Genomic DNA, 12141 nt, shown 5'->3' with positions numbered 1-12141 from the left:
GCCACCACCAAATAGCAAAATTGCAGTGCTTAAAAGTTGCGTAAAAATATCTTAAAACACCAAAAAAACAAAAAACAAAAAAATGCTTTTTAAAAACACGTACAATATAAAAAAGGGCAACTTTTGAAATATTTGATTACTAAATATAAATAAGAAATAATCAGATAAAATTATGTCGATTACAGTCATTACAGGTCATGTATATATGTGAGAAACTAGTTAAGCTTCTGTGGATAATTGATGTGTTCCTTATCATTAGGGAGGATGTACAGACAAGTAGATGCATTCACACATGTTGCGGTCGTTTCTCTCCCCTTCCCATATAGTTCCCAAAACTAAAAGAGAAAGCAAAAACAAAGGTTAGATTATTGGAGTAAGATAATGGATATTGTCACTCACAGTTAGTTCCCAATATAAATTTACTATCTAATAAGTATGACTAAGTGGGAATATGTGAGTGCTATCTGGAACTCTAACCTCAAATACAGTCTAACCCATATGTGTTATGATGGTCGACTACCCAAAAATGGGCGTAGCTAGGTATCCAATAAACTATACTCTATAAGCACAAATTGTGGCAGGCCCACAGCAGGTTTAGGGAAGAGCATTGGTAGGGGTTGAAGCCTCCTACAACAGAAAACGTTTTTTCAGCATCTTAATAGTTGCAAAATTTGGTGTACAAAAACATTTACTGGTTATTTTATTTCATTTGGATCAGCATAGCCCTTTATTAAGCAGCAGAACCTGTTTCTGCTTCAGTATAATTAAATATACGTCAATTGATAGTACATATTGATGAGCCTACATTAAAAAAAGAAATAGATAAATAAACACTGAGACTACCATAATATTACTATCTTTTGGACTGCATGTGTAACATAGTCAGTGATTAAATAATTTTATTATGTAATTACAAATTCAAGAATGTTTCTAAAGTTCAAATGTTCGAATGTTCATAAACTGTCTTTAAAGTTGAATTGTTCGAATGTTCAATATCTCACACGGGCACGTGATCGTATAGTATAACTGTTCGTTCATGTTAGAGTACTTCGGATATTAAGCACATGAGTTCCAGCCTACCCACGAGGGGGGAGACCTTGGCGGAATCTCCGGTACCAATCTGTCCTAATCTAATTCTCGTCTAATCGAATTCTGGTCTAATCGAATTCTGTCCTTGAAGTCCATTGAGAGATCTTATATAGTCCAGTGGTCCTTACAAACGGTCCATAGCTGTAGGCCGGTTACGTAGTCGTCTGGTTATTGAGTAATCACTAGTCTGTGGTTAATTGTCAAACTATGAAATTAACCCCTGACGGATGGATACATTTTATTTCACAGTAGACATGGTCATTTATTGGCTTCAGGGTATTGTTACACAATTGTGTAACATAATGCCTTCAATCCTAATAGAACGAAAGTTCAATAAAATACGGTATTTTTCTTCCTGTAGGTTATTTTAATAGTTTATTGTAAGGTTTCCGGTAACCATCACCACACATCTAAGTTTATAAAGTTCTATAAGTCCAATATCGGAATATAATAAGTTCAGTAATTTCATCCAGTCCAATAGCTGGATATATTTACACATAGTTCATTTGATTCATAAGTTCAATAATTCGGTATACATAGTTCAAGTTTAATTTCCGTCACCATCATAGTATGTTGTTCCTCAATATTGGTTAGGAACGCAAGTCTTTATACAATTGTCTGTCATCATCATCTCCATTACGAAGTAGTTGGTTCATCTAGCTGGTTGGTTCATCCTTCTTAAGAGGCTGTTAATAACATCGTCATTGGGTTAAGTTTCGTCCTTGAGCAATGGCGCAGAGGAAAACATCAGTCTCTCTGGAAGCAGTAACATCTGTTCCAACCAATTGCGTTGACACCATGTTGTGCCAACTGGTCGTGGCATTAGAACCAGAACTCGCACCTTTCTTTTTGGCTAACCAAGATATATTCTTAATAAATTAACAGTACAAAAATATGGCTATTCCAATGAAGATCGCACCTTAACCCCACTGATAAATTAAAACTTATTTCAATTTGGAAAACTAAAAATTGTCAACTTCCCCTTTGTTTCTTTTTTTTTTATTATCAATCGTCTGGTAAATCTCCTTTAGTTCTCTTGATTATTCAAGCCTAGCTAAATTTGATAAAACACTTTCTTTGTATAAATCAAAAAAAAAACTATCAAGTTATCTGGTTAAAACAAAAACAAAATAAATAAAGATAAATAAATCTTGTATACAACTTCTACAATTTTGAGAAAATCTACCTAATAAAAACAAGATATGTTTATTTATTCATTACTTTTAAGATATACATTTATATATAAATTTACAATCAAATAAGTTAATCAATCATTTAATGTAACCCCTACACCTACATGATACACATGAAATTTTTTTAATAAAAAATTATATTTTACCTTGTTAGCAATTGTAATACTTTTATTTCTTTAACCTTAGTGCCTCATTATTTAACATGTTTAATCTTAACTCTAAATAAAGACCAAAGATTTATTCTCATCACTCTTTAAAAAAAAAAACCCATTTAAGATTCCTTTGATAAAATTTCAACTACGTCTTGTTACTGACTATTTTTCATATTTGACAACAACACCAACAACACCTTGTTGCAAAAAAAAATGTCGTTCTCCTTAATCTTTTACATTTTTCCAAAATAGTATAAAGTGTCCTTATCATAATAATCCCTTCCTTTTTATATATCTAATAAAAAAATGTTATTTGTTTTAAAATTTCAAACCTACTGCCTATCCTATTTATACATTTCAATACGGCTCAGCGTTAGGGTATATATTGAAATCTGATTTTAAAACTTAACTAACATCTTAAAAACTAAAACAATTAAAAAAATCCATGCCTACTTATGAACAAACTGACACATCGTTAAGATTCTTTCTTCAATTCCTTAATTAATTATTTCCTTATTCTTATCTTAATTTCTAATAATAATCCTCATATTAAAGTGTTCATGAAAAATTTCAATTTTACTGTAAAGCTAGTTTTCCTTTAATATCAATTATCTATTTCACTTTAATTTTCTCGTTACGTTCGTATGTCTCTCTTTTTTTTTTTTCTTTTATTTAATATCAATCTACCACAACAATACTAGTATGTAAATCCCTTAGGGCAAAACATATTTATGTGCTATTTTCTGAAGATACGTCTCTTTTCCTATTTTAAAACAATATGTAAATATGGCGTAATCTAACACCATAAAAAAAACTTGCACCATTTAATTACTAACATCACTTATGTTAATCAACCGAAGAAGGGGTTGGAATCTAAAATTATAGACTATTTGTTTTCTCTAAACAAATGTGCGTACACACTACCCAACTGCGCAAACCCATAATTCATCAATGGCAATAACACGCAAACAATGTATCCTCAATGTACCCTTAACTTCATCTACCAAAGGTTCTAATTCAACCTTCATTTACACCGGTGCTCTTCTAATTTTACGTAAAACATATGTTTTCTAGAATAATTGAGTGTATCTTCAAAAAAAAAACCCATAATATGACCGAAAACCACCATTAAATACGGAACAAAAAATGCTAATGTATCAGACATTTTATCTTTTTACAAATTTACTTTAAACGAAAAACTAGCTTCTCTATAACTTCAAAAAAAAAATATTTTTAAGAATCATATATATAATTTATCCTATCTATTAAATAACAGCCTATAAAAATAGCACTTAAAAAATAACCTTTTTCTCTAATAAAAAAAAATGTGTATAATATTCATAATTTTTAAATTTACCTTAATACCTAAAAACACTAAATAAAAAGTTTTATTTGAACCACATCTCGTGTACAAACATCAGATTTTCAGCCTTTTTAAAATACGGCCTCTATCCCTTTAAAATTAAAAACTTTACTTAATATTTGTGCCATCCCTTGAAAAGCCGTTTCTACTTGTTGTACTGACATAGAAATATCTTGATTTTCCATTAAGAAAAATGAAAGTAACTGAGTTCTTACCTTTTATATTCCTTCGCGTTATTTTAGACAATCCAAGTCGATCGTGGTCAAACGGCATCAAATTTACGACTTATGTGACGAAGTCAATATGATTAAATATATTTTATTATGTAATTACAAAGTCAAGAAAGATTCTAAAGTTCAAATGTTCGAATGTTCATAAACTGTCTTTAAAGTTGAATTGTTCGAATGTTCAATATCTCACACGGGCACGTGATCGTATAGTATAACTGTTCGTTCATGTTAGAGTACTTCGGATATTAAGCACATGAGTTCCAGCCTACCCACGAGGGGGGAGACCTTGGCGGAATCTCCGGTACCAATCTGTCCTAATCTAATTCTCGTCTAATCGAATTCTGGTCTAATCGAATTCTGTCCTTGAAGTCCATTGAGAGATCTTATATAGTCCAGTGGTCCTTACAAACGGTCCATAGCTGTAGGCCGGTTACGTAGTCGTCTGGTTATTGAGTAATCACTAGTCTGTGGTTAATTGTCAAACTATGAAATTAACCCCTGACGGATACATGTTATTTCACAGTAGACATGGTCATTTATTGGCTTCAGGGTATTGTTACACAATTGTGTAACATAATGCCTTCAATCCTAATAGAACGAAAGTTCAATAAAATACGGTATTTTTCTTCCTGTAGGTTATTTTAATAGTTTATTGTAAGGTTTCCGGTAACCATCACCACACATCTAAGTTTATAAAGTTCTATAAGTCCAATATCGGAATATAATAAGTTCAGTAATTTCATCCAGTCCAATAGCTGGATATATTTACACATAGTTCATTTGATTCATAAGTTCAATAATTCGGTATACATAGTTCAAGTTTTATATCCGTCACCATCATAGTATGTTGTTCCTCAATATTGGTTAGGAACGCAAGTCTTTATACAATTGTCTGTCATCATCATCTCCATTACGAAGTAGTTGGTTCATCTAGCTGGTTGGTTCATCCTTCTTAAGAGGCTGTTAATAACATCGTCATTGGGTTAAGTTTCGTCCTTGAGCAATGGCGCAGAGGAAAACATCAGTCTCTCTGGAAGCAGTAACATCTGTTCCAACCAATTGCGTTGACACCATGTTGTGCCAACTGGTCGTGGCATTAGAACCAGAACTCGCACCTTTCTTTTTGGCTAACCAAGATATATTCTTAATAAATTAACAGTACAAAAATATGGCTATTCCAATGAAGATCGCACCTTAACCCCACTGATAAATTAAAACTTATTTCAATTTGGAAAACTAAAAATTGTCAACTTCCCCTTTGTTTCTTTTTTTTTTATTATCAATCGTCTGGTAAATCTCCTTTAGTTCTCTTGATTATTCAAGCCTAGCTAAATTTGATAAAACACTTTCTTTGTATAAATCAAAAAAAAAACTATCAAGTTATCTGGTTAAAACAAAAACAAAATAAATAAAGATAAATAAATCTTGTATACAACTTCTACAATTTTGAGAAAATCTACCTAATAAAAACAAGATATGTTTATTTATTCATTACTTTTAAGATATACATTTATATATAAATTTACAATCAAATAAGTTAATCAATCATTTAATGTAACCCCTACACCTACATGATACACATGAAATTTTTTTAATAAAAAATTATATTTTACCTTGTTAGCAATTGTAATACTTTTATTTCTTTAACCTTAGTGCCTCATTATTTAACATGTTTAATCTTAACTCTAAATAAAGACCAAAGATTTATTCTCATCACTCTTTAAAAAAAAAAACCCATTTAAGATTCCTTTGATAAAATTTCAACTACGTCTTGTTACTGACTATTTTTCATATTTGACAACAACACCAACAACACCTTGTTGCAAAAAAAAATGTCGTTCTCCTTAATCTTTTACATTTTTCCAAAATAGTATAAAGTGTCCTTATCATAATAATCCCTTCCTTTTTATATATCTAATAAAAAAATGTTATTTGTTTTAAAATTTCAAACCTACTGCCTATCCTATTTATACATTTCAATACGGCTCAGCGTTAGGGTATATATTGAAATCTGATTTTAAAACTTAACTAACATCTTAAAAACTAAAACAATTAAAAAAATCCATGCCTACTTATGAACAAACTGACACATCGTTAAGATTCTTTCTTCAATTCCTTAATTAATTATTTCCTTATTCTTATCTTAATTTCTAATAATAATCCTCATATTAAAGTGTTCATGAAAAATTTCAATTTTACTGTAAAGCTAGTTTTCCTTTAATATCAATTATCTATTTCACTTTAATTTTCTCGTTACGTTCGTATGTCTCTCTTTTTTTTTTCTTTTATTTAATATCAATCTACCACAACAATACTAGTATGTAAATCCCTTAGGGCAAAACATATTTATGTGCTATTTTCTGAAGATACGTCTCTTTTCCTATTTTAAAACAATATGTAAATATGGCGTAATCTAACACCATAAAAAAAACTTGCACCATTTAATTACTAACATCACTTATGTTAATCAACCGAAGAAGGGGTTGGAATCTAAAATTATAGACTATTTGTTTTCTCTAAACAAATGTGCGTACACACTACCCAACTGCGCAAACCCATAATTCATCAATGGCAATAACACGCAAACAATGTATCCTCAATGTACCCTTAACTTCATCTACCAAAGGTTCTAATTCAACCTTCATTTACACCGGTGCTCTTCTAATTTTACGTAAAACATATGTTTTCTAGAATAATTGAGTGTATCTTCAAAAAAAAAACCCATAATATGACCAAAAACCACCATTAAATACGGAACAAAAAAAGCTAATGTATCAGACATTTTATCTTTTTACAAATTTACTTTAAAACGAAAAACTAGCTTCTCTATAACTTCAAAAAAAAAATATTTTTAAGAATCATATATATAATTTATCCTATCTATTAAATAACAGCCTATAAAAATAGCACTTAAAAAATAACCTTTTTCTCTAATAAAAAAAAATGTGTATAATATTCATAATTTTTAAATTTACCTTAATACCTAAAAACACTAAATAAAAAGTTTTATTTGAACCACATCTCGTGTACAAACATCAGATTTTCAGCCTTTTTAAAATACGGCCTCTATCCCTTTAAAATTAAAAACTTTACTTAATATTTGTGCCATCCCTTGAAAAGCCATTTCTACTTGTTGTACTGACATAGAAATATCTTGATTTTCCATTAAGAAAAATGAAAGTAACTGAGTTCTTACCTTTTATATTCCTTCGCGTTATTTTAGACAATCCAAGTCGATCGTGGTCAAACGGCATCAAATTTACGACTTATGTGACGAAGTCAATATGATTAAATATATTTTATTATGTAATTACAAAGTCAAGAAAGATTCTAAAGTTCAAATGTTCGAATGTTCATAAACTGTCTTTAAAGTTGAATTGTTCGAATGTTCAATATCTCACACGGGCACGTGATCGTATAGTATAACTGTTCGTTCATGTTAGAGTACTTCGGATATTAAGCACATGAGTTCCAGCCTACCCACGAGGGGGGAGACCTTGGCGGAATCTCCGGTACCAATCTGTCCTAATCTAATTCTCGTCTTATCGAATTCTGGTCTAATCGAATTCTGTCCTTGAAGTCCATTGAGAGATCTTATATAGTCCAGTGGTCCTTACAAACGGTTCATAGCTGTAGGCCGGTTACGTAGTCGTCTGGTTATTGAGTAATCACTAGTCTGTGGTTAATTGTCAAACTATGAAATTAACCCCTGACGGATACATGTTATTTCACAGTAGACATGGTCATTTATTGGCTTCAGGGTATTGTTACACAATTGTGTAACACATGTCCACCATTCATCTTTTGATTTTTAAACCTTCACCCTTCCCTGGCCTCACAAACACATACACAGTCAATATGTCATGCTGAAGTTCTGTTATGTTCTGTTCATACTATCTAACAAAATTTAGACTGACCCTTGTTTGTGCCCCCCAACCCTAACTTTTTTATGGCGTCAGCCAAAAAAAAAATCAAATCTGGAATTTCAGCTTTTTCCCTGGCCGATTTGCATTTTATTGTATTTTTAAAAATCGATTTCCCATGTGTAAAAAAAAACAAAAAAAACTTCCTACTTACCGTTATTTTAAAAAGGATGTTACTGGAAAAACACATATTTTTTTTAGGCCTAATTATAAAAAAATCATCTTTAGAAGTGAAATAATCGCTGAAATTCCAGATTTTTTTTTTGGCCGACAACATACATGAATCAGTAGAATATTAAGGTGGAATATATAATGACATACAGTTCCAATGATCTACTGATTCACTAAGGATAATAGAAAAGGGTTTTGACGACTTCACATGCATCTACATGCAGACATGAAAGACAGATAAGTTAACATTGCTTATTAATTTTTTAAATAAACCAAAATTGGTGAGAAAAAATTATATGTAGGCATGTGACTAAAGTGCCTAACAGCAGCTACATGCCTGCCATATATAACTTCTATAATTGTATATTATCAATTATCATGTATATGGATAGTTGACCTTCATAACACATACATGTATGTTGTCTGAAAAGAAGAGTAACAGTTTTATCACAAAGTTTTTACATTCTCAAAAGTGTATGTAGATTTTAAGTATATTTATTCTTTATGTTCTTAGAGTCTAATTTTGTGTATGAAGATAATAATTTCTTTGAAATCTTTGCAATGGAACCTAAGAGTTTTATTGACAAATACTAAATAATTTCTAATCTACAATCTATTATTTTATCTTTAGTTTCAGTTGAATTTTAATGAGTCATTCTGTTTTCAGAACAATAAAGAATGAAATGAGAGATATGGGAATGCAACATTATAGTGCACTGTAAGAGAGAAATTTGCAAAATATACAACTCACAGAATTAGAGATGCAACAGAAGGAGACAGACACAGACTTCTTGTCACAAGTCAATGAATCATCATATAATCAAGATGAGAATACTTTAATAAGAGACCAACAAAAGGAGACAGACCCAGACTTTTTGTCACAAATCCATGAATCATCAAATAATCAAGATGAGAATACTTTAATAAGCGATCAACAAAAGGAGACAGACCCAGACTTTTTGTCACAAATCAATAAATCTTCAAATAGTCAAGATGAGAATACTTTAATAAGTGATCAACAAAAGGAGACAGACCCAGACTTTTTGTCACAAATCAATAAATCTTCAAATAGTCAAGATGAGAATATTACTTTAACGAGAAATCAAGGATCCAAGAAGTGCCAGTGTCAGATATGCAAAAACTTTTACTTTTCTGAATACTCTTTAAAGATTCACTTGAAACGTATGCATGCAGAAAACTTGGTTCATACTTGTAGGAATTGTGGAAAAAGCTTTAACCAAAGATACAACTTATTTATTCATATGAAGTATCACTACAATCAAATACCTAGACCATTTGCATGCAAAGAATGTGGTAAAACTTTCACTTCAAAACATCGTTTATTCGTTCATCAACAGACCCATTCTACTGATAAGTTTACTTGTAGCATTTGTGGAAAAGAATTGTTAACCTCAGAGGGTAGAAGAAATCACTATCGACGTCATGTCAAAGAAAAAAGGCATGCATGTGAAATATGTGGTCACAAATTTCATTCTCCTTCAGAACTGGATGCCCATTCTATAACACATGAGAGACAGTTTTTTGAATGTTCTTTGTGCAATAAAAAATATTCTACATACAAACTGCTTGAAAGACATGAGAAGATTCACACTGGAAATTATGATAGACCTGTTACATGTCATCTTTGTCACAAGTTTTTCTTCCGATTGTCTGTTTTAAAAAGACATATAAAAGAAGTGCATAGCAGTACTACCTACAGTTGTGATATCTGCGGAACTAAGACAAAATCTGAAAAAAATCTTAAATTACACTACAAGAGGATTCATTCAACACGTTCAGGAGAAAAGAAGTTTAATTGTACAGTTTGTGACAAAAAATTTAGTTTTAAAACCTGCTTAGTTGACCATTTCAGAAGATGTCACACTGACCCAGAAAATGTAAAATATCCTTATACTTGTCATATTTGTAAAAAAGGATTTTTTGTAAAAGCAATATATGAAGGTCACTTAAATACCCATTTTGGTAAAAGACCATTTTCTTGTCAGTATTGTCCTAAATCTTACTGTAATATTTATTATCTAAATATTCATACCAAAAGAACTCATTCTGGAAGAAAAGTCTGTAAACCAAAGCCATTTGAGTGTGAATTTTGTGGTAAAATGTTTGATTATAAAAGTACAAGAAAAGAACATATCAGAAAACACACAGGATATTATTGTCCATTCGTATGTTCAATTTGTGGAAAAACTTTAAAATCAAAATTAAGTTATAAGATGCATCAAAACACACATTCGAGACCATTTCACTGTGGAATTTGTCAAGCTAGATATAGTTCTAATAAAGCACTTGTTAAACATATGAAATCACATGAGAAGCAATTACCGGTACCAAGAATAAAAGTTGAAAATGAAACTACAGGACAGAGTGCAAGATTGGTAGGATTTCAAGAACACTCTGCTTCATCCAATAAGTTACAGAATGTAGCTACAGTACAACCAAGTTTTACTGTAAGCACAATGATAGATGGACAAGACTTACAAGAATCTTTTATTTCCAATGCAAAGTCAGGTCTTACAAGTTCCACATTACCAGATCTTACAGTAAAGACTGAACAACCTTCAAGTAACATTCCTTTCAACCGCCACTATGACAAAGCCAGCAACCTCAATTCCACTAGTAATGTTCTTATGTTAAACAAAATAGGATGTTTCAAAGTCAGTGCAGAAAGTCTTAAAGAGATATTAAGTGGAAAGCAAGTTTTATCTCTTGTCAAAAGTGAAGACACTATAAAGAAAGAAAATCAGTAGAATACAGCATTTTAAATGGTTGTTGTACAAGTAGAGATTGTCTTGTTTATGTATATTGTTATAAATTCATTTCATTTTTGGAGAGAGAAAAAATTATCCTTATTTTTTCAAATATACATGTTTGACTTGACTCTTCTTAATTGAAAGACAAGTATATATGAAATCAAAATTCTTTATCAATAATTAAAATGAAAAACAATTTTATAAGTCCTAAAACCTAAAAAAAAAAAAAAACAAACATTAAAATTATATTTTATCACTAATTAACAGTACCGATTTTAGAATAGTAAAGTTGTTTACTTATGATGAGGTGTCAGGGAATGAATATGTACATTTGTAAATATGTAAATTTAAGCCTATTTAATGTTAATAATTGTCAAGATGTACATAAAAATATTTAAGATCAAATTCATCATAAATAAATGAATGGGTTTTAAGAGCATTTAACAATGTAATAAATGTTGATGCTTACAACCAATGTGTAAAAACGGAAGTCAAATAAATATTGCCAGCTTTTTACTGGAAAATTCCTTCTTAACCTAGAATTGTCTCATTATTTAACTGAATGTTAAAATCAAGAATAAGGTAGCTGTTAAAGAGATGATATGATGTCATGAGATGTCCTTAAACATTATGTTCCTTATATATAGATATAAGATGATGTGATATAAGTGCTAATGAGCCAACTCTCATTCCAAATTACAATTGGTAAAAGTAAACCATTATAGGTCAAGGTTCAATCTTCAAAGTAGAGCTTTGGCTTCCTTATAGTCTTCCATTATCCTGTATCATAATTATTTTTTTTAATCATAATATATATGACATGTACATTGTATATTGACATGTATATTACATTGTGATGATCTGAAGAAAAACGTTGCAAAGATGCAACCAAAATTATTTTGATATAGCGTATTGCAATCGTCCTTTCTTTTGTCCAACTAGTATTTTTGTCTCACTTTTCTTAGTTGCTTCTAAACAAATTCAATGCATATTGGTTAGCATCTTAACAGTGATGAGTTGTATTTTGTGAGCAATTTTTTTATCTGTCGAACACCTCCTTCCTCTTTGCTGATACTTTTCATTTTTCAATGAGTTGAATAAACTGTTCAGTGTGAGCCAAGGCTCTGTGTTAATGGTTTACTTTTATAAATTGTTACTTGGATGGAGAGATGTCTCATTGGCACTCAGTTGACTCAAACAACATCTTCCTATATCTATTAATATTTTGTCCCATTTTTCCAGATTTCTC

At 30.6% G+C, this 12141-nt stretch overlaps 1 protein-coding gene across 1 annotated transcript; it reads left to right on the top strand.

The window, feature by feature from the left end:
* Window positions 1-303: 303 nt before the first annotated feature.
* LOC143045701 (zinc finger Y-chromosomal protein 2-like) lies at window positions 304-11427 on the top strand. Its single transcript, XM_076218411.1, has 2 exons — window positions 304-359; window positions 8789-11427. Exon 2 carries the CDS (start codon window positions 8883-8885, stop codon window positions 10887-10889), a length of 2007 nt encoding a protein of 668 aa, XP_076074526.1. The 5' UTR covers window positions 304-359; window positions 8789-8882; the 3' UTR covers window positions 10890-11427.
* Window positions 11428-12141: the final 714 nt, after the last annotated feature.

Source organism: Mytilus galloprovincialis, chromosome 9 (assembly GCF_965363235.1).
Source record: "Mytilus galloprovincialis chromosome 9, xbMytGall1.hap1.1, whole genome shotgun sequence".
In the NCBI taxonomy this organism is placed as follows: Eukaryota; Metazoa; Mollusca; class Bivalvia; order Mytilida; family Mytilidae; genus Mytilus; species Mytilus galloprovincialis.
This window is presented reverse-complemented; position numbering and strand designations above follow the sequence as displayed.

What these genes read in the sequence shown, in the direction of transcription:
- LOC143045701 (XM_076218411.1), top strand. Translation starts at nt 8,883, where the DNA reads ATGCAACAGAAGGAGACAGACACAGACTTCTTGTCACAAGTCAATGAA.